General features: G+C 46.1%; 1 protein-coding gene across 5 annotated transcripts in view; it reads right to left on the bottom strand.

Moving 5' to 3' along the window:
• MBOAT2 (membrane bound O-acyltransferase domain containing 2) overlaps positions 1-23,283 on the bottom strand; it is a 127,532-nt gene that overhangs the window by 6,601 nt on the left and 97,648 nt on the right. For all 5 annotated transcript variants that reach the window (XM_045447797.1, XM_045447796.1, XM_045447794.1 and 2 more), the window contains 7 exons: positions 18,819-18,874; positions 16,975-17,029; positions 11,202-11,385; positions 6,416-6,608; positions 5,945-6,048; positions 2,262-2,326; positions 493-625 (listed from right to left, as the gene is read on the bottom strand). In XM_045447797.1, the coding sequence (XP_045303753.1) occupies positions 493-625; positions 2,262-2,326; positions 5,945-6,048; positions 6,416-6,608; positions 11,202-11,385; positions 16,975-17,029; positions 18,819-18,874 (790 nt within the window). The remainder of the gene's footprint in view (positions 1-492; positions 626-2,261; positions 2,327-5,944; positions 6,049-6,415; positions 6,609-11,201; positions 11,386-16,974; positions 17,030-18,818; positions 18,875-23,283) is intronic.

Here is a 23,283-nt window from a genome sequence, read left to right as displayed (position 1 = left end):
AAGGACTCACACTGAACTGTCCTTCCTTGCCCACCCATGTCACCAACCTGATTTCTCAACTGTTTCCCAAAGTATGACTCCAGGTTCCAACCAAGCCAACACTCTAAAGAACTGTGCCCTGTCTCTAACGTTGGCACCCGCCACCTGGGGATGGCCCACCGGCTCTGTCCATGGTCTTCGTGCTCCCCTCCTCACCTAAAGGAGGATTCATCGGGGACAGCTCTCGGGAAACGTCTGTGAAATGAACCCATCTTTATTTAGCGCAGGTTTTAGCTCTCGTTCAGAAAACCGCGTAAAGACAACCGACGCTGTGCAGGTCCCTCCCGCAGGAGCGCTGGACAAACACGCCAGGCGCCCCCCTCGCTTCTAACCAGAGCACCGCTCCATCTGCGGCCACACGAATGAGGCCTCCGGGGAGGGGGTGAGCTCCGCCTCCTCCTCCCACTCACGTGGACTCCCCCTCGAGGACGACGTGGGCTTCTAGATACTCACGGCTCGTGCTGCCAGTGTCATCACCACTCCCGTGAGAAACGTCAGGTAATACCCCGGGTAAACCCCGTGCCAGATGGCGGACAGAACGAACGTCTGGATGGTTGGACTCAAGGAGGCTCGTTCGTAACACACCCTGGAAACCATGAACACCACACTGAGTGGTTAGAGTTCACACAGCCCACAGCGATCATTCTTTTCTCAGCCGACAGGGCCCGGGGCAACCAGGAAAACAACCGCAACTTAGCGTCGGCCACAACTTGACCTGTGACCTCAGGGAGGTGAAGGCTATTAGATATTCCTATTGATCTAGGAAAACAAATTTGATTTTCATCTTTTTCTGGTACATGTAAAGAAATCTATACTATTTACCAAAAAACTTCAACGTGCTTAGTCTAAAATTTCCCTGTAACATGGTAGAGAACTCAAATGAAAGTAAGATTTTCTAAAGGTATCTTATTTATTTATTTATTTATTTATTTATTTATTTATTTATCTAGTAAGTAAGTAAGTAATCTCTACTCCCAATGCGGGGCTTGAACTCACGACCGTGAGATCAAGAGTCACATGCTCCACTGACTGAGCAAGCCAGGTGCCCCCAAAAGTTATCAAATCTAAAATACAACAAAGGGGTACCTGGGTGGCTCAGTCAGTTAAGCCTCCGACTTCGGCTCAGGTCATGATCTCATGGTTTGTGGTTCAAGCCCCGCATCAGGCTCTGTGCTGACAGCTCTGAGCCAGGAGCCTGTTTCAGATTCTGGGCTCCCTCTCTGCCCCTCCCCCACTTATGCTCTGTTTCTCTCTCTCAAAAATAAAGAAAGAAACATTTTAAAAAATAATAAAATAAAATACAACAACAACAACAACCACACAACAGATTAGTTCAGAAAATATGTAGCCACTGGGGAGACTGCAATGTACCACAAAGCGACAATGTCATATGGTGGGTATCTCAAGGCAGAAAGATATGCAACTTGCCATGAAATAAAGGACACTCACAAAAAAGGCTGCTTTGCACAGTGCTTAGAGCCATAACGTTTCATAAAATAAACTCGAGATACAGCAACGTATCTCACTGGGAACAAGGAGACAGAGTCCCTGGGAGTTTCTGTGCAACTCCCTAACTTCATCTTTTACAAATGTTGCCCCACTCGGGCTGCCTGTGGCTCCCCCTCGGCCGTGTGACGAATTCCTCGTCACGGATCCTGGCACCAGCACTTCCTCTCCCCCCCTGTGCCTCGCTGCTCCTGCTCTCTCTCTCCGCTCTTCCTCGCTACAGGGAACGCGCAGGTGACGCTGCTGTGTTTTTAACAAGATCGTGACTTCTTTGACTGCAGAGGTTGGGTCTTTCTGTCTTACTCATCATTGTATCCTGTGCCTAACATACAGAAAGATCTGTCAAATTGAAATATGTTTGCAACTGGAACTGCTGTGGACAATCTAGGGCATCTGGACAGTGGTTGTACAGTTACTCTGTTTTATTTAACCAAATCTCCAACCAATGAGAGTAGGAGGACACTGGCGATCTCGGAAAGATGCCTGGGAAGGCGGACTGAGAAGCCCGTGATAGAAACATTCACCACTCAGGCCAACACAGTTCTCAGATTCGATAGACTCTTGCGTTGGAAGACGTTAACAGTATTTCCTGGTTAACACCAAGGTCAGTGTCACTCAACACACTGTTATTGAATCAAGAATCTGAACTCAGTGAAACTCAGCCTCAAGTATTAGACACCATAGCACAGCTAAAGACTGTTCTTGAAGGAACATACCTTTTGAGCCAAAGAGCTGTCTGAATATTCCAATTATCAAGAAACATCTTGAAACTTGTTGACATCTGAAAAACAAAAGAACCTTTTTCTTTGGCCAACAAAATAATGAAGGTTTAGATACAAGCAATAACATGTTGTTGTGCTAAAAATCAAGTACTTGATGCTGACAGTGGTGTACTGATTTATTTCCTTAATATTTGCTTTTCTAATACAGTAATGTGCTTGTATAAATAAAACTTGCTTCTCAGAGAGGACAACTACGAGATGATCCCCATTTTCTCCTATATGTTAACATTCACAGGCGTTGTCATGGAATTATCCCAAAGACATTCCTGATATGTAAATGACCTTTCCATGACCCTTCCATGACGCTTTCACTGGGGACTGGACGTCCCATCGAGCCACAGCCTCTCCATTCCGTCACCCCCACGCCTCTTCAGCCACCATTTGTGGCTGCTCGGAACCTTGGCCTCACCCGAACTACCGCCATCTATCCACGTTCCCAGCCTCTCCACTCGAGCCTCTCCCAATAAAAGCTTCCTCCTTGACCTCAGAAGGAGGTCTGGTCTCCCATCTCTACTCCTTCCCTAAGCAAGTGACTCCTCCTATGTCTTCACTTCCTTCTCACCATTTAGACTGGTGCAGTATTTATTACGCTCATCAAAATTCTTGATGCGTTTGTTTCTTCTTCCTTTTAATTCATCTGCTTATCAAACTCCGAGTCCCAGATCAACCGTACTTTCCATCTTCTCTACTTATAACCTCTGAATCCAAGCGCAGAATATCATATAACACCTGAGACTTGTCTTAAATCCATACTTTTTTTTTTATTTGAGAGAGTGCACATGCACGTGCGCACAAGCCCACATGCGAGCATGGGAGGGGCAGAAAGAGACAGAGAAAATCCCAAGCAGGCTCCACGCTCAGCCTGGAGCCCAACGCAGGGCTTGATCCCATGAACCACAGGATCAGGACCTGAGCCAAAACCAAGAGTCAAGACACTTAACTGACTGAGCCACCCAGGCACCCCTCAATCTCTCCGTTTTAAAACAAAATTAAACAAAACTCTCACCTTCACCTGTTCCCCTCAGCTATGGCCTTAACTCTACCCTCCTTCCTTGTACAGGTAATAAATGCCTAAGAGTTGCATCATCTGGCTTCTATAGCTTATCCCTCCCATGAAACCGTTACCAAAATCATCACTCAACCCCCAGGTGTTACAGCTGCTGGCATTTGAGCCCTGCTCTTACTGCCCGTATCTCAGTCGCATCCAACCCTGATCACCCTCCCCTCCTTCAGGAAACTAGCTCCTTCTTCTTTATTTTTTCTCTAAAATTTTTTTTTAATGTTTATTTATTTCTGAGAGAAAGAGAGAGAGAGAGAGCACACACAAGGGAAGGGCAGAGAGAGAGGGAGAGAGAGGATCTGAGGTGGACTTTGCGCTGACAGCAGAGAGCCCGATGTAGGGCTCGAACTCAAGAACCGCAAGATCACGACCTGAGCCTAAGTCGGATGCTTAACTGACTGAGCCATCCAGGCGGCCCCTTCTTTACTTTTTCTTAGACCATGCATTCTCACCAAGGGCGATATTGCCCCCAAGAGGATGAAAACTGTTCTTGGCAAAAAAGGCTTACTCGTTTTATGTATAAAAGCATATGTGTATATACATGATATATAAACGGACATACAGTGTATGCAGTATTAAAGTTCACGGGGGGGGGGGGGTGGTGGTTGATGAGGTGACACAGGTCTCAAAACCTCCTCAGGGTGGCGGTAATGAACAGAAAGTTAGAAACACTGCCATACATACATTCATCACTCAATTTCCACACTTTACGCTTTTCCTTCCCCTTCCCCATTTTCGTTACTGACATCGTAGGAAAATTTCAAGGCAAGTATCAGACATCTTATTTCACCTGTACATAGTTCAGAATTTACTGGACTTTCAAAAAACCAAGATCGGACCTAACAAAACTAAGTATTAACTCCTTAATATCATTTAACGCTCATTTTGTGGCCAAATATCCCGACTGTTTAAAAACATGGTTTTCCAGTTGGTCTTTTCAGAGGGTGCAAACAAGTGTGCAATGATGTGTTTGGCTCTGCTCTCTGAATCTGTAGCGGCCCCTCCCTGCCCCCCACTCTTCTGTGGCATCTACTTGTGGGGAAAATTGGGTCCTTTGTCCTGTAGATTTCCCGCTTCTGGATCCAGCGTTTAACTTACTTCTCTATACTGCACACTCCCTCTACATTTAGAAAGATCTAGAGACCTAACCACGTTGAACTGTATTGGCAAAGTACTTGAAAGACGGTGCTGTGTTTCCTATGGCATCACCTCCACAGGCGCTTAATGACTGACTGTCCCACTTTTCGTGATGAACGTTCAGTGACGGTAAGGCTCAGCGGCAGGTCCAGCCTGACCCATTCATTATCAAGTTGTCGGTCAACTTTTCACCTTAGGTTTTGGTAATTGCTACTGCTGGAATAATTCTCTCAGGCTTGCAAAGCAACGTCTACTTTTGCTTTTCCTCTCCTTTCTCTGGCTCCTTCTCCTGACCTGCCTTCCTCTGCCCAGCCGAGGGCACAGGTGCTCCTTGGGGGTTCACATCCCTTCTCGGTCTCTCGCTGCTCTCTCATGGCTACTCTCGTGGTTTCCACCCAAAACCTGAAATGCTACACGCTTCTAGTTCCCCAATTAGGATCTCCAGCTCAGATGTTGCAGCTAGTGTCTGATCGTTGGCTTGTCTGCCGGACAACTTAGTTAAGTCTGAAATCTGAACACACAGTCTCTTCCCCTTCAAACCTGTACCTGTTCTTTGTTCCTTCTCCCAGGGAAAGGCATCGCCATAAAACTGGTTTAAGCCAGATATCTGGTCCCAATTTATAACTCATTCTCTCTTGCTGATGCCAGCATATCACCGGGTTCTGCTGAATCTCTGGAACAGTGCTCCAAGGTGCTTATGTCTTTCCGGCCCCACTGTCCCTACTCTAGTTTAGGTCACCATCACCTTGGATTAACACGACACCCTCCTAACAGACCACTCTTTTCCACGAGGGCAACTCATTCTACCTAACATAGCCAGACCCTTCTAAACCACAGCTGTGACCACCTCACTTGCATAAAACCCATCCACCACACTCCATCACTCTTAGGAGAGCTCGAAACTCTTAATACGGCCTCTGAAAGTATCTCGGCTTGGCTTCTGTGTCTCCAGTCTCCAGTCACCACTCCCTCTGTCATGACCCAACATGAGCCACAAATCCTTTCTCAGGTTGATCGCCGTCTCCTTGGAGTGCCTGGCAACCTCCTCCTTATCATTTAGGACTCAGCTTAAGACTATTGCCTTCAGGACCCCTCCCTGAGCTACCTCATCTGAGTTGGACCTTATCTTGTAGCCCACACAGACCCTATATCCCTCTGACCCCAATCTACCCTTCTGTAGCACCCACTAGATTAAAGCCCTACGATCGAAGGGCCCAGGTCACACCAATCTTACCCGCTAGATCCCCAGCGCCTGGGGCACATGATTGACAACCCACAAATATTGGTTGAATGGAAAAATAAGTTATTATTGTTAAAAAGCCTTCAACATCACTCTTGGGACATCGCGTCATGACCTGTAAAAGCAAAGTGGGGTACGTAAAGTATCATAGGGTAACTGACTTGTTAATGATTTACTAACCTCTATTTGCTGAATTCTCAAGTTGGAAATTAAGTCCCAACGAGCCGTTCCATTTTCATCATATCCTCTGAAACCAAAGCCCGCAGCATTATTAATAGCATCCGCTGCAATAAACAAAGTGAAAAAGAAGGTGAAAAACCTATGTAACAATCTACCACGTTCTCTCAGAAGGTACATGTTTATCATATACTAGGATCTTTTATTCTTAAACAGTAAAAGTAGATTTATCCTCATTTCTATCTGATATTATAATAAAATGGGCCTTGAGCCAGTTATTAGGCCATCCTAACAGTTTGTAGGATATATCCTTGTATTTAGGATATGAGCTGCAAGGCTTGTGTCTTCTAATAGATGACTAATGTTTCTAATTGGTCTTTAACTGTATCTCCTCAAGCGGGCACTCTGCTGGCTAGCCACTGGGTAAGATACACTTCAGCACATGAACAGTGAGGTCTACCACCTGTCACTTACCTAATGTCCATGCGAAATAGTATTTGGGTCGGGCAGCCAGAAGAGAGACGTAAAGATAGATGACTTTTGTTGGCCATGAAGCGGTAGCTTGAAAATTCTCATCGATGTTATACTCCACAGGTAAGGTGTTAGAGATGGTCAAGTGAAATAGTAAGGAAAGTCCACAGACTAAGAGCTTCTGAATAACTGCAACCTGACAGAACCAGACAAGACTTCATAAACTTAATCCATTTCCCTTTTCATTCGTTCTACCCACTACTGCTGGATTCATCTTCCCAAATGCAGCATTAATTCTAGAACTTTCCCGGTGAAAAATCATCAGCTATGCTGTGCTCGGCATTTGAAGCCTTCATGGTCTCACAGTAGGACCGTTTCCAGCCTTCTCTCCAACTAACGCCTCCGGAGTATGGCTCAAGTCACTAGAAATATCAATTTGTATTTTCAAAACTTTCGGTTAAAAAAAAAATCTGAAAGCAAACACAGGCGCGTAGGTGTGAGTACACGAAAACAGTCACGTTAAAAACTTTTGGTGGTGGATTGTACATTTAATATACACACTCATACGCAGTTGATTACTCCATTGTGCTTTTACCCTGTATTTCCCAAACGCTACGCATCTCATGAACATTATTTTTGCAACAAACAACTCATACATCTCTTTAAATCTGAAAGTTCTTGGATGCAATTTTGTTCACAAAACTAAAAGAACCACACGCCCAAGAAAACAAAAAAGATCTGCACAGAAGACTCTGATGGGGAAAAGAAAGAAAAAAAGCCATTCTTTACTGTATCCTGGAAAGGCGAAATCACCGTAAGAGAACCCAACTCGTGGTGTTTTTGGATTATTAGTAGGCCGGAATATTTCAATCCGACTCGGTGTAAGGGAGGTGACGGCCCCTGCCGAGGGAGGGAAGCAGGTGGAGGAAAGGAAGGGCTGGCTGTATCCAGGTCATGGGAGGTAACAAAATACTTGAAGTTTGAGTGTCCTGCTCAGCAACCTAATAATATTCAAATTAACTAACCTGCAAATGAACGTTCATATGTGAACACTTTCTGTAACACTGCCAAAAGAAACGGCTCAGAGGCAGGAGTCAAAGCACATGCCCGGCTCACTGCACTGCTGGAAGAGCGTTATTTGTTCTGGGGCTGGCCTTGCGAGGAGGTGCTGAGTGGTCAAGGGCTCCTCGCTGCAGCTCGTATTCTTATTTCCTCCATGTCTTTGAAAGCCTCTTCCAGTACGGAAAAGGCTACCTTTTCTTCACCTCTTCCCAAAATATCTAACCTATACATTTCAGAAGAGATTTAAAGCAGGTAATTAGAGAGAAATTATAATTACAAATGAGGTGAGCTGGAGAAAATGGCCTGACACATTAACCTAAAAAGTGGGTGCGTCATCTCAGGGACACAGTGAGAAAGGCTGCGGCCTTCCGCCTACGTGTGCAAGTTTCCAGGTCTCAGTCTCAAAACACAACTTCAAGTAGCACACATCTGATCGCAACCAGCGGTAGGCACACTCGCCCATGAGACTCCCCAAAAAGGCTGAGGCAAAGCGAGATCAGGGACCCGGGGAGGCGGGGGTGGGGGCCTGGGAAACCGGGTACAGGCCCTGGGTGTCAGAGTCTCCTGCTCAATAAGGTGGCACCTTCCACCATTCCAGCAGGGGGGCCAGACGTTAGCTCTCAGAGAAGCTGAGCCAGAGAAGATCAGGCTTAGGGGCACAGGTCCAGGGTGGGGAGCGGGGTAAGTGCTGGGATGGAAATGTAGAGACTCTGGAGGAAGTCTGCATCCTGAGAGGTGAAATCCTCAGCCCCCTTGACCAGGCCAGCTCCAGAAACCAGCAGTCAACTTTGTATCTACCTCGTGAGACTGCAGAAGGCTGGAGGATCCTTCACTAAGAAACTAAGCAGCCTCAGAGAAAAGTCCTACAGACGTCATGGCGGAGGCAGACAGGTGCTCCCCGGACGCCACCCTCCCCTTCTTGCACAACGATGGAATGTTTACTTGGGGGCACCGAACTCTAGCTGAAGACCACACAGCACAGTCCGCTTCGCAGCTGAGTGTAGCCACGAGGTCCGCGTGATGTCGGCACAAGTAACGTGGACAGCTCCTGCGGTGAGCCAGCTTAAACCGTGTAAATGAGGGCAACACCCCAAGGATGGCAAACACGGGGGAGAGCTTAGATCCCCCACCCCCAGGGCCTCCACATTATCCACAGACCACTGACACCAGATGTCCTACCTTTGTAAGCTGCTGTTATTTTGGCCCCTGTTTTAGTACCCAAACCCGTGTCTTACCTAGATAAAGACAGTTGGGAGGTCCCCAACAAAAGGGCCACTGGCTACCTGACCGCCCTACTTTGGATCCCAAGAGTCTACCCACACCACTGATGCACAGAGAGCTTCCAAATACCTTTGAGTGATCTGTAAATCACTACCACCTCCGACTGTGTAAATTTTATGCCTCTGGAATTTCAATTCCAAATACATTAAGACAGTGAGATCATACATTAAGAGTGTTTGCCATTGCCAACAACCTCTGGTTTATGATGTCTATAACCCAAAAAAGGAAAGTGACATTTTATGAGAGTGCATCCCATAAAAATTCAGAGTGAGGTGACAGAAGGAATGAATACACTTGTATTATTCTTTGTTGGGTGTGATTTACTACTACTCACGTGTTTGAAGCGCTTGAAATTTTTCTAGTATTATATAACATTATATCCAGTATCTTGAATCCTAGCTTTTAATACTCTTTCCACTACTCCAGGGTAAGATTCTGGAATATCAGAATTATCCTTCCTTTCTCTGATGGCAATGAGACTGCTAAAGGGTCAAGTGGTCAGCCTGGAGACACCAAACAATTAATGGAAGAGATTTGAATGTACTCCCATGTCAAGCCTGAAATTCGATCCCGCTTGATACAACATTTATCAATTAATATGTAACCAGTAATAGAAAGTGGGAAGACAAAAGCACCTTTTGGTATAAAACACGATGGGTCACATGGCAGAGAAGAGACTGGGTGTGCTTTTCTTCATTCATGCTTCAGTTTACAGAAACTCAAAGGAGGGTGATCCTTTGCTCCAAGCCCCACATTCAGAAAAATCATACTGGCTCCCTTTTTTGTCTCAGACTTTTTGACTGGACTATTTCTCATGGGACTTTTAGATTCTACCAGATCAGCGGCGCCTGGGGGGCTCAGTCGGTTAAGCGTCCGACTTTGGTTCAGGTCATGAGCTCACGGTTCATGGGTTCGAGCCCACGTTGGGCTCTGTGCTGACAGCTGAGCCTGGAGCCTGCTTAGGATTCTGTGTCTCCCTCTCTCTCTGCCTCTCCCCAGCTTGTGCTCTGTCTCTCTCTCTCAAAACCAAATAAACATTAAAAAGATTTTTTTTTCTAGGACCAAAACAAAAACAGGCAGCTGCGTGCACTTGGCCCATGGGCCATAGTTAGTTTGCCTACCTCTTGTTATAAGAACGTCATTCTTTTCTTTGAAACCAACATTAAAAAGGAAGTCACTTTTAATAAAGACAAAAATGGTGCCTGGGTGGCTCAGTCGGTTAAGTATCCGACTTCGGCTCAGGTCATGATCTCACAGTTTGTGAGTTTGAGCCCCGCATCAGGCTCTGTGCTGACAGCTCAGAGCCTGGAGCCTGCTTCGGATTCTGTGTCTCCTCCCCTTCTCTCTGCCTCTCCCCAGCTCATTCTGTCTCTAGCTCTCAAAAAAAAGTAAACCTTAAAAAAATTTTTTTAAAAACCACAAAAGATTCTACCAGATCAAATCCAGAAACTCCGCTGGCACAAAGCCTGAGAGCCCTTCTTGATAAAGGAGCATCATTCCCAGCAGTTCAGAGGAAACAAAGTTTATGCTCTGCTGTGAGGCAATTTAGCACGGACTTCATAGTCAGACTGCCTGGGTTTGAACCCGAGTTCTCCCACAGCCAACCTGGGCAATCCTGGTCAAATGACATGGGCCTGGTTTCCTCGTCCGCTCAGTGGTGAGAGTAACAGCACCTGCCTTGTGCTGGGGGGCTGAGAGAGCAACCGTGAAGTGTCCACGGCAGGACTTGGCACATGGGAAATGCTATCAAAGTGTCAGCTACCATTAACTCTTTTAAAAAGTTTATTTACCTATTTTGAGAGAGAGAGAATGACAGAGAGAGGGGAGAGAGAGGATCCCAAGCAGGCTCCACACTGTCAGCACAGAGCCTGACTCAGGGCTCAAACTCACAAAGCGTGAGGTCGTGATCTGAGCTGAAATCAAGAGTCAGAGGCTTAGCTGAATGAACCACCCAGATGCTCCATTATTAACTTTTTTATTGTGGGAATCAGGAAAAGTTTTACGGAAAAGGTGGTATTTGATGTAGGCTTTTAAAGAGGAGTAAGATTTCAACTAGCGATGATCAGGAAGAGGACAGGGAAGGCAGGGGAGGAGAACAGGGGAATTAGGGGAACATGGCATACAGGTAAGGAAAGAGCCTAGAAAATTAGGTTGCGTCAGTTCCAGGCAAACAGCTCTCCTGGAAAATATCCCGTAACTATAAAGCATCACTCTCACTAAGGATCTCAGCATAGCTTGTAAAGTAACCTTCATTTTGTTCTTTGATCATGACTGTACTTCTACTGGGCATCATTACTAGGTACAGTGCGAAGGGTCATTTATCTTAGAAAAATATTTTCAAAGAAATAGATGGGTAAGTTCAAAACTTGAAAACGGTAGAATCTTTAAACAAACAACATTAGTCAATACAAGCTATCAAGGCTCCAGATAAACCTCATGACCTTACATTTGGAGATGGCTCTGCTCTCTCGTTCTGTATTTCTTCTTTTCCGTTTTCGCCTGACCGTGTCATGTGGTACGATCTGCCTTCGATGAAAGTAATGTAGTCTTTGTAGGAGCAGAGTGGGCCTGCCAGGATGCCCATGAAGTTACAGTTGTAACTTAGGTACTCCAGGAGGCTTGGCATGCGTCTGTAAATGGAAAACGCGCAGCTTGTGAGATGTGACGTAAGCGTTCAGAAAATCTGATAGGAATAATCATCTTCTTCCTCACTGCCCTTACCATTTCCAAAATAAAACAAGCTTCAATTTTCAGTTGCATTCATACAATAAGACTTTTTAAAATGTTGATTTATTTTTGAGAGGGCGAGAGAGAGGGCAAGCAGGGGGAGGGGCAGAGAGAGGGGAACAGAGGATCCGAAGCGGGTCCCGTGCTGACGGCAGACAGCCCAAGGCGGGGCTCAAACTCACGAACCGTGAGATCATCTCTTGAGCCGAAGTCGGACATTCAACTGACTGAGCTACCCGGGTGTCCCCAAATAGTAAGAATATACAAGACCAGGATGTAGTGATGCTCAATGGTGTTTCTGGGAAAGGGAGCCTCCATACAGGCCTTTCTGACCAACTACAACAGGTTTCTACTTAATTTCTTCATTATAAAACAAACCTAAGATGGACAAGACGTGGCATAAAGAATCATCCCTGACTGGCTAACCATTCAAGCACTCGACAAATCTTATGTGTGCACCGAGTATATGCCCACCTGCTCTAGGGTCTAGAGATACTGCAGTGAACAAAATAGAGACATATTCTGCATTCACATACAAGATGCAAAAAACAGATACTTTGAAAACATGTATGAAGTATTTTCAGAGATGCTAAGTACTACAAAGAGAAAGATTTCTATTATTACTTTTACTATTGCCATTACTATTACATGAAGAAGTCAAAGAAGGCCTCTCTCACAAGACAACATCTGGGCAGAGCCCGGAAGGAGTGAGACGGGGAGTCCTGTGAATATTTGCGACAAGGATCAGGGCAGAGGGAAAAGTGTGTGCAAAATCACTGAGATGGAGCGTGCCCCACAGCAGGGAGGCTGCTGTTGCTAGAAGGGGCTGAGACGTGGAGAAAGTCCGAGAGAACCGAGGGGAGATCATATAGGGCTTGCCTTCTAAGCCATGGTAGGAACTTTCGGACTTTATTCTGAATGCGATGAAACACTACGGGAGGGTTTTTAAAAGACCTATGCTGCAAAAGAAGCCCTGTAGCCCCTGAGGGTGGGCAGGACACGAGTGGAAGCCAGAAGACCAGCCAGGAGGCCACTGGGATCTCTAGGCAGGAGAGGACAGTGGCTGGGAGGCAGCATTGGCGTATATTCTGGCAGGACAACCTAAGGGTTTGCTGATACACTGCATGTGGATGTGAGAAAGCAATGAGAAAGAAATGTTGCCTTGCAACATTTTCCATTCAAATGCTCTGAGGTCTGTGCAAATGGCACGTGGTATCTAAAGTTTACAGAGCATTCTAGTTCTTACTGCAGGTAACCGGGTAAAAAATACATACGTTATCACACAGGTGACTTAGCAGTCTGCATTGTATTGATTTTCTTTTTTTTTTTTTTTAAGTTTATTTCTTTATTTTGAGAGAGAAAGCAAGCACATGCACACACGTGGCACAAAGAGAGGGAGCTCCTAGCAGGCTCTGAGCTGTCAGCGTGGAGCCCGACACGGGGCTCGAACTCACGAACCATGAGATCGTGACCTGAGCCGAAACCAAGAGTCGGAGACTCAACTTACTGAGCCACCCAGGCTCCCCTTATTGATTTCCTAAAAGCAGCTCCATTTATCAGGTCTGCTGTCCACTGACAATCATAAACTACCATAAATAAAAGAACAGCTGTGGCACCCGGGTGGCTCAGTCAGTTAAGCGTCCAACTCTTGATTTCGGCTCAGGTCACGATCTCATGGTTCATGAGTTCGAGCCCCACCTTGGGCTCTGCTCTAGCAGTGCTGAGCCTGCTTAGGACTCTCTCTCTCTCTCTCTCTCTCTCTCCCCTTCCCCCACTTGTGCTCAGTCTCTCTCTCAAAATAAATAAACTTAAAAAAGAGATTTTTAAAAGAACAGCTACACCTGGGGACAGGAAGCAGGCTTCTGGAAGATGTTACCATCCTTCCTTCCTCTCTAAATGTGAGAAGTGCTTTCCTTGAAAAAGCACATTCTTTGTGGCCAAGAGAAGTTGACAGAACCCCCCTCATACGTGTCTTTATTAAAAAAAACCATAAAAAAGAAAACTGTGCTTCCTGTCCATCTGATACTAGCTAGATCACCACGGAGCCAAACTCCTTTTTAGATTCTTCCAGAATTATTTTTCCACATTTAAAATTGTTTTGAGCTTTACGTCTTTTCTATTGAAGGCTCAAAATTGAGGCGAGAAACATGCTGCTGGCAGACTTCCTCTGGTATTTCTTCCCGTAATGCTGAAAGAGAATGCTTTCTCACTGCCTCAAACAAGGGTGCGTGCCCTGCAATCACGAAGTGACGAACTTCCTGTGCTCCCCCAAAACAGCTCCATTTCAACACTGAGTATTCCAAGCCCTGAAACAATGCCAGGTTATCAAGGCGTGCAGCTCAGTCCTCCCAAGTCAAACAGTGTGTCACAATTTGCAAGGACAGGAGATAACTCTGAACCATGACATTTGCTGAAGTTGTCCTGGCTCAACTGTCATAACAAATGACAAGTCATTTTACGTCCTGAGTAGCTAATTATAATATTTGCTACTTAAAATGAGAAGTATTTGCTACTTAAAATGAGAGGCATGTCCTTTATGACATGAAATGACAGAACCATTTTTCGTTCCATAGGCGTTTATTTGGGGTCAACTCCACTGGGTCCTCGGTTCGAGCTTCTCAATCTCAGCATTACGGGCTTTCTTGGACAATAACTCTTTGTTGCAGGGGGCTGTCCTGCGCATTGGAGGGTGTTTAGCGGCATCCTGGCCTCCACCCGCTAGATGTCAGTAGTGTCACCTCTCTCCACTGTGACAACGAAAACGGTCTCCAGACATTGTCTGATGTCCCCAGGGAGGGCGCGCAAGCACCCCCAGTGGGGAGCTGCTATCTCGGCGATGAGGATATAATCATAAACAAGCTCAACTTCTCTCTGCACACAGCTGTTTCATTAAGGGGGCAGAAAGAGGGACAATCGAAAATAAATCTATACTATCAGACAATAACATATACTGTGAAGAAAAACAAAGGAGGGCCAAGGGACAGAGAGTGATGGCAGGGAAGGGGGGGTTTCTGACAAGGGGGTCTGTGTAGAACTAGGGCCCTTGTCGGGCCCCGTACCTGGCAGTCCTAAGTGTGTTAGTCCACCCCCAGTTAATTCCATGAGGAGCCGCTGTGGGCGTTTCCTCAGAAGAGAGGAATAGTATGATCCAACGCATGTCGGAAAGACCTGTGGCTGCTGAGTGAAATGCAGACTGTGGAGGGAAAAAAGGGAGAAAACGGAGCCCTGCTGGGGAGGCTTTTCCAGTAGGCCAGGTAGAGGGCAAGGTCTGGCTGGGGCAATCTCAGTGGGAATGGTGAGAAGCCAGTCTGGTCAGGGACGGTCAGATGAGAAACAGGTCTCCAAGGAAGAGGTTAACTTGCCAGAGAAGTGGATTTGCAGTAAGAAAGCATGAGTCCGCCTCGGTTTTTGCCCTCAGGGGCTACTTTCAAATGGTACTGCTGTTAACTAAGCAGGTAGTGGGCCAGGGAGAGGGAAGAAGGAGACGGAAATGAGGAACTCATTTTGGAACTTGTCCTATTTGAGACACCGGCTCAGATCCACGCCAGGATGTTGAAATGGCAGATGAGGGTGAGGCTGGAACTCAGAAGAGAGGTGCCGTGGGAAGACAGTTACAAGACTTCAAATAGGTGGACCGTATTGAAGGCCAGTGGACGGCACGTGATCCCCAGAGAAGACGGAGGAGTCCAAGGATGGCCTCGGAGCCCACGAGTCTTTAGTGGTGAGCCTCAGAGGGGGAGGAATCAGCAAAGAAGACAGACGGAAACAGCCAGAGAGGTGGGAAGAACACAGGAGGGTGGCCTCCTGGAAGGCACGTGAGGAATGCAGTTCAAGGACTGACGGATCGGCTGGGTCAGATGGTGCTGGGAGGCTGACAATTACGTCTGCCGAGGGTAAGGCCACCTGCAAAAACGCTATCAGACCAGTAGTGGGGACACACCCGAGTGCCGTGGGCTGAGGAGAGCAGGGGGGTGGGGAAGGGGAGACGGCGACACAAATCTCTCACAGAGGCTTGCTCTACAAGGCTGCAGAGTACTGGGGAGGCAGCTCGCAGGGAAAGTGAGGTAAAGGTGTTTCTCCTTTCAGTGCGAAAAGACAGGGAGAAATGACAAGTGACAGTGCCCAGGCCGGGGTGAGAAGCAAGATCCTGGAGTTAAAAGCAGCTGGACTCAGGGAGAAGTGAGAAGTTGGCCTTGGGCTGGACTATGGGCAGCGCTTGGGACGGGACAGGAAGTGGAGCATGGCGTTACAGACACAGGCAGTTTGGCAGCTTTAGTGGTTGCAGAATGAAGTAACTTTGCTACCACCCTGAGTTGGGGAAGGGTGTGCGGGGCGTCCGAGGAAGGAGAGCGCACTCACAGGAGCGGACCGGAAGACGCATTGCGGCCACTGGCCACGCTAAGGCCCTGATGTTAAACGAGGGGCCACCCCGTCAAAACAAGTGCAGTCAACGGGGACGAACGTTCTTCCAGTCTGCTCCCTTCCGCGGTCTGGGTAGGCGGAGAGTTGAATTTAATAGCGTTTGGGGTTTTGCTAGGTAGGTGTGTGGGGGGAGGGCAAGGTGGAACTGGGAGCTGAGTGTCTATTAATGAGAGGTGGCAGGGATGGGCCGAGGACTCCTAAAGACGCCAGAATCCAGATCAAAGTGCCCGCTCATCAACTGTCTGTTCAAGTGTGTGTTTACTGATATGTAAATACTGACTACGGAGAATATCAAAATGGAGTAATTTTAAAGGTGGGGAAAATGTAAGAAGATTACCAAGATATGCTGCCAAGAGGGAAGCCTCAGGGTAGGGTCTATCCACTATCACAAACTTAACTTCATTCTTCTGACAGCCAGGCACCTGTTAGTTTTTGATTTACAGAAAGCAAGGGGCTTCCAAGGAATTTTTCCTTTAGGTAAAATGAGTTTTTGATGTCTAATTGTATTAAGATAGACCCTATCCAAGAAATTAAGCTATTCCTTAGATAAGACAACAGAGTACTATAATAAAGGAAGTAGAAACCAACCCAGAATAAATTCCTCAAAGAATATTGAGAATATTTTACTGGTTCTTTGTTGTTTCAAAACATGGCATCTATGTGCTATATTAACATATCTTAACTCAGTACCTGCTATTGAGTTATTGGTCTGTAAATGGAAGTGGAGATTATCACTCATTACTATATGGCAGACACGAAGACTATATGATCTTGCTGTCTTCAGGAACTCAGAAAGTCACAGGAGAGACAGAAAATTTGGTGATACCCTCATGGTACACAGGAGGCACATACTATGTGATGATATATCCAAGGTGCTATGTGAGCCTTAGAAGGGATATGTAGCCTCACCCAGCCAGATTTGGTGGAGGGAGGTGTGCGGAGGGAGGAAGCTTTGGTTTTCACGAAGTCGGTACCTCTAGGAGGACAAGGCAGCCTTAGCCATGAGAGTCGAGTATATCCCAGGTAGAGACAGCGTGAACCATGGCGGGACACCACAGAAGGGCACGTACCTTACAGCCAGACCTCTCTGTGATGCAGTCAGTTCTTCATCCTTTCGAAACATCCCTGGGAAATAAAAACAGGTACTTTGGTCAACTGTGATTTCCCCCAAGAATGGCATTTTCCCCCATTCACACTTCTACCATTTTCTCAGTGGAAATTCATGCTATAATCCCAACTTTTGGTGTAACTGGTTCCTTTCTTTCTCATTGCCACATCGGTTCAATCACGTCAAAGGACCACCATGGAACCCAACACGTCTAGGTCTGTATAAGATAAATAACACACATCAAGGCACAAATCTGAGACTTCTCTAGAGGAATTATTATTAACTTAAAAATTCCATGGGTGTTATATGTAAGTGCTGAGTCACTGGATTCTACTCCTGAAGCCAAGACTACACTGTATATTAACTAATTTGAGAATAATAAAAAAAAATTCTAAAATGCCAGCATATTTTATAATAAACACTATGACTTTCAAAAGGCGGCATTTAAGGGGCACTTGGGTGGCTCAGTCAGTTGAGCATCTGACTTCGGCTCAGGTCATGGTCTCATGGTTTGTGGGTTCAAGCCCCATGTTGGGCTCTGTGCTGACAGCTCAGAGCCCAGAGCCTACTTTGGATTCTATGTCTCTGTCTCTGTCCCTCCTCAGCTGACGCTCTCTGCCCCTCTCTCAAAATAAATAAGTAAACATTTTTTTTTTAATTTTTTTTTTTCAACGTTTATTTTATTTTTGGGACAGAGAGAGATAGAGCATGAACGGGGGAGGGTCAGAGAGAGGGAGACACAGAATCGGAAGCAGGCTCCAGGCTCTGAGCTGCCAGCACAGAGCCCGACGCGGGGCTCGAACTCACGGACCGCGAGATCATGACCTGGCTGAAGTCGGACACTTAACCGACTGCGCCACCCAGGCGCCCCTAAATAAGTAAACATTTAAAAAAACAGAAGGGGGCATCAAAATGTTTCCATTGTTAGATGATTGACTAACACCAGTATTACGAACCAGAAGCTCAACATAAAGCAAGAAATGATTTCCCTACCTCTCTCTGACTCTAATGAATGAAAACTGTATACATACATCATCTTTACCTCCTCTCCCCAAAGAGGAGGCTAGGACTTACGATTACACATTACTAGATTCTAAGCCCAATTTAAAGACCAAAGGAGAACTAAATTAAGAAGCAAACAATATACTTAAAACATATCTGTAGGTGTTCCTTAGCAGATGGCACAGGATGGGTGCTCTATGCGGTGGGGCTAAAAACCCCACGTAAAAAGCTCTGTGGGCCACTATGGATGACCAGTCTGATGGGGATGTCCCTCCAATATGTGAAGAAACCAGAGTCTAACTCATGACTCACAGCCCAGAGTGTTGGCATTTCCTATGGCAAGGTGTTCATTCACTGAAGACTGAAAATATGAATATATAAATATTTATGCTAAAAATACATGTAATTGTGCGTGCGTGTATTGTATATACAAGGGATGAGGGATGGGGGAAAAGCATTCAAATACTAATTAATAAAAATGTAACAAAGATGAAGCAGGGACCAATAAAACTTGATTGAGACCAAATGTCTATTTCTTTTATATTTTATACTGCCACTAATGTTGGTCATATGACGGACCCCACTCTTACTAAAAGTTTTTGTCACTAAATCAGGTGTGAAATTAAGATGAAAAACTGCAAAAAAAAAAAATAGTAAATAAACACACTTCAATGAACCTAAGCAGAATTGAATATTCCTGTCTCGTACCTCCTCTAATGCAGATAGTTAGGGTCTTATCTCAAGTGAAAGTATATTTGAATAGGATTTCTTTCGGTGATGAAAAGTTAATTTCTAAATTCTTACCATCATGAATTTCATAAGCCAAACTAGTGATCTTCTGGGTAATTATCATCATTGGGCTGTAATAGAATAAAAAAAATAAGTATTTAAAAGGAGAAATTTAAAATAATACTGATGACGTATTAGAGAAGATGTGGTTTATATATACAATGGAATATTACTTGGCAATGAGAAAGAATGAAATCCTGCCGTTTGCAGCAACGTGGATGAACTGTAGGGTATTATGCTAAGTGAAATAAGTCAGGCAGAGAAAGACAGATCCCATATGTTTTCATTCATATGTGGAGCCTAAGAAACTTAACAGGAGACCATGGGGGAAGGGAAGGGGGTAAAAAGTTACAAACAGAGAGGGAGGGAGGCAAACCATAAGAGACTCTTAAATACAGAGAACAACCTAAGGGTTGATGGGGGGGGGGTGCGGGGAACTGGGTGATGGGCAGGGAGGAGGGCACTTGTTGGGATGAGCACCAGGTGTTGTATGGAAACCAAGTTGACAATAAATTATATTTTTTAAAAAAAGAAAAAAGAGTTTATTCCACTTATGCAATCACAAAATCCTGACACTTTTTAACATTAAAAAAAAAAAAAGACCTCCAAGGGATTTCAAAGAGAGAATTCAGGGGCTGCTATGTTTGGGGAAGGTATAGGGGCTAAGGGAGTTAGGGCTTCTCCCTTGCTTTAAAAGGCAGGCAGGCAGGCGGGAAGGAAGGAAGGAAGGAAGGAAACAGGGCAGGGAGGGAAGGAAGAGAGAGAGTGAAGAAATGAAAAGGGAAAGAGACAGGCAGAGAGAAAAAGAGAAAAGAAAGGAAGAAAGGAAGAAAGAAGGGAGGAAAGGAGGAAGCAAGGGAGGGAAAGAGAAATGCATGCTCATCCCCCACGAGGCCCTGCGTGAGCATCGCCACCCGCCTCCTCCCTCACGCACTAAGAGCACTAAGCCGTGGGGCCAGAGGGAGGAGAGCGCAGGCATCAGGCTGGGCCCTGGCTTCCCGATCTTGACTTTGCAACACGCCACACTGCTGCCCTTTGGCTCCGCTGACTTAAAGGTGAAAAATGAGTTGGGAAAAGGGGAATAGGTAGAAAATTAAGGTAGACTGGGTGAGAAATGTAGAACAAAACAGGAGAGATGGGGCACGAAGAAACAGGACAAGGTCCACCTCACTGGTCTAGGGCCCAGGGACCAAGGGTCTGGGAGAGCCACCCCAGAGACAGCACCTAACGCGCACGTTACGGAGGGCTTCAAGTCGTGTTACAACTAAGAAAACGGCAATATTTTCCCCCTGTTTTGTAATCTCTAATTGAATGGATAACTTGGAAAGGAAAAATAAATAAATCCATGTTAAAAAAAAACCACCGAGATAGATCTTTATCCTTTATTACGGTAGCATACTGACGTTTGTATCAAAGAACAATTAATCACAAGTTATTTATTTATAGTTTTGGAATATTCCACTAAAACCAGAAAATCGCGTTTTGCCGAGAGGCAGAGGGTGAGCTCGGGCTCAGAGTATGTGCAGCCAAGGAAAGGCCTTCAGGAAGGCCAGCCCCACAGCCCACATTCGGCAGGAGGCGGCTCAGACTCCGCCACAGAGACCCCGTGCCTTCCACCTGTCCCCACTGCTCAGAGCACGAGACCGGTCAGCATCAGCTCTACCCGTGGCCAAACACGAGCATCCTTCAACACCTAAAGAAAGGAGAATGCCTTCAGGCATTCAGGGGCAATGCGACACACAGACCCAGACCCCTGAGGACTTACAGCTCACTCTCCTCACCTAACAGGCAAGATCTCAGAAAAGAAAAACCTGTCAGATGGCAGGTGCTCTCAAAGTGCAGAAGGGAGGAGATTCCCCGTGGGCTCCCTTAAAAGTCAGCTCCTATGTGAACGCAACTCACTCTCAGGAAATGATCCCTCAGCCAGCCTATCCCCCAGGCTTCTCTGAACACCCAGCTGCCGTTTTAGCTTTCGGGATGTTTTATGTGCCTCTGAGGATTGCAAAAATAATGATTTCCACTTCCTTGGGGGAAAAGAATCATTTTTCTCATCCTGCCTAAGTTCTCTTCATAATATAGCTCAGCAAAGAATTATATAATACTCTTCAGTTCTAAATGCTAATTCCCATTTCACCTCAAGTCATAATAAAAACCACTGATAAAATAATTATTAAATTTATCAACTCAGTGACGGGGTGCCTGGATGGCTCAGTTGGCTAAGCATCTGACGCCTGAACTCCGTTCAGGTCTTGATCTCAGGGTCCTGAGTTCAAGCCCCACGCTTGGCTCCACGCCGGGCGTGAAGCCTACTTAAAAAAAAAAAAAAATATATCAACTCAATGACAAACTGCTAGGTGTGTATATATAAGATGTTCCAAAAATGCAAATATGTGCTTTGTGAGTGCATGCCCTCCTTGTGCCCTGGCCACCTGGCCTCCCCATGCAAGTCCTGTGCTACGTGCCGTGCAGACTGCAGGATGGCTCGTGAAAGCCCTCGTGGTGGTGAATGTGACAGGGCTGAATGCCCCAGGATCTTTCCAAATGCTGCTCCCTCCACTTAGACCACTCTTCCTGAACTGTTTTTGCAAGGACAGCTGAGGAATCACTTTGCCCAAGAGGCCCGTGGACAGCTCCACCTCAAGCCCCTCTGCCACAATGCCCACACTCGCCCTTCACTTAACCCCAGCTTCTTGTTTTCCTCCTCCAAAATATTTTCACGTTCGTGGCTGTTTCATTGTTGGTTTAAAATCTGTCTTTCCTCTCCAGAAAGTCCACGAGGTAAGGAACCAACAGTCTTTTTCACCACTGAACCCACAGTGCCTAGCACAAGAGAGGTGCTGAGTAAATATTTTAGAAACACTAAATAAACGGACTCCTCTAAGCGTCCGGTCAAGATCTCTTACTCCTTCTGCAGGTTGGTCGGACTCCCTCTAGCCTGTCCATTCTCATCTGTGCTTGAAAGCATTTACCATACTGTTTGTCATTTTTCTGTTTGCTTTCCTGTCACCACAAAAAATCCTGGGCTACTGAACACCAGGAACGCCGACTTATTTATCTCTGCACCTGGGGCGCTAGACATATACACGGGTTCAAAGGACCAACTGGTTTGCAAAAACGTCTCGGCATCTTCTTGTTCCCTTTACTGGTGATGGTTAGCCCCGACTATTCCCTTTGGTTTTAAATGGGTGGCAGTTCCAGGGCCTCTGGTCCAACCTGTCACGGGGTGGGGCCAGGGGGTGGTGAATGTGAAGTAGCACAGAGAGACTCAAAAGGAGTGGGTTATAAGTGAAAGTAAGCCAGTACTACAGTGAAAGTTCAGCAAGGCATGAACAGATCACTGAGAGCTGAGAAAAGTAAACCAGAGGGGGAAATGGACACACGAGGCCAACACGGGCCATGTGCCTGACCAGGAAGCCGACCGGAGCAGGACCAACTTTACCTCGTTACAGCAGAACCCAGGGTGTGGAGAAAACACTTGTAAACGAAAACAACTCCACTGTTCTCAGAGAGTACCTGCTGTGGGTCTTCTTGAGAGGGCACTCTGTTCACAAATACCTGTTTCAGTGACTCACACATGATTTCACTTAGACCTTTACTGACATTTTAACTACTTGCTGACTTCGCATCTACTGGAGTCTCCAAATGCTAATCGCTTCCAGGGTCCTGGGAAGTCTGAGATCACCTGACACGAATCAGAAAGACCCTCTGAGGGGTGCCTGGGTGGCTCAGTCAGTTGAGCGTCCGACTTCGGCTCAGGTCACGATCTCACGGTTCACGGGTTCAAGACCCACGTCGGGCTCTGTGCCGACAGCTCGGAGCCTGGAGCCTGCTTCGGATTCTGTGTGTCTCCTCTCTCTGCCCCTTCCTTGCTCATGCTCTGTCTCAAAAATAATACATAAACGTTAAACAAAAATTTTTTTTAAATATATAAAAAAAATTTCAAAAGAGACCCTCTGCCTTCCCTGTGGCAGAGTCAGGGATGGAGGAGGGAGGGGGTGGACGCCCTCAGGATCTCCAACGGGGGAGCTCAGGGCTGCAGACAGAGGTACCTGTACCTTCCACATGATGACATCACTGTATTTAGGTGGAAGTACACAGAGTTACTCCCCGTGGCACTCGGCTAGGAATGTGCAGAAACGTGGAATCTAACGTTTCAGGAGAAATACTTCAGCTGACGAGACAGTTTCAAGTAATATTAAACAAGGAAAACAAAAACCCTACCTGCTACAACAACTAAAAGCTCTACACTTCTTGAAATTTAAAAAACAAAAGGATACAAAAATTTAAAAAACACATTTTTTTGTCTCTACAGATAATGAGAATAGTTGGTTTAGTTCTTTCATACAGTACAATTCAGCTGTAGTTCAACATTATTAGAAACTGAATGCTGAGGAGCGCCTGGGTGGTTCAGTCGGTTGAGCGTCCGACTTCGGCTCAGGTCACGATCTCAGTTTGCGGGTTCGAGCCCCACGTCGGGCTC

The sequence above is a fragment of the Leopardus geoffroyi genome, chromosome A3 (genome assembly GCF_018350155.1).
Source record: "Leopardus geoffroyi isolate Oge1 chromosome A3, O.geoffroyi_Oge1_pat1.0, whole genome shotgun sequence".
Lineage (NCBI taxonomy): Eukaryota > Metazoa > Chordata > Mammalia > Carnivora > Felidae > Leopardus > Leopardus geoffroyi.
This window is presented reverse-complemented; position numbering and strand designations above follow the sequence as displayed.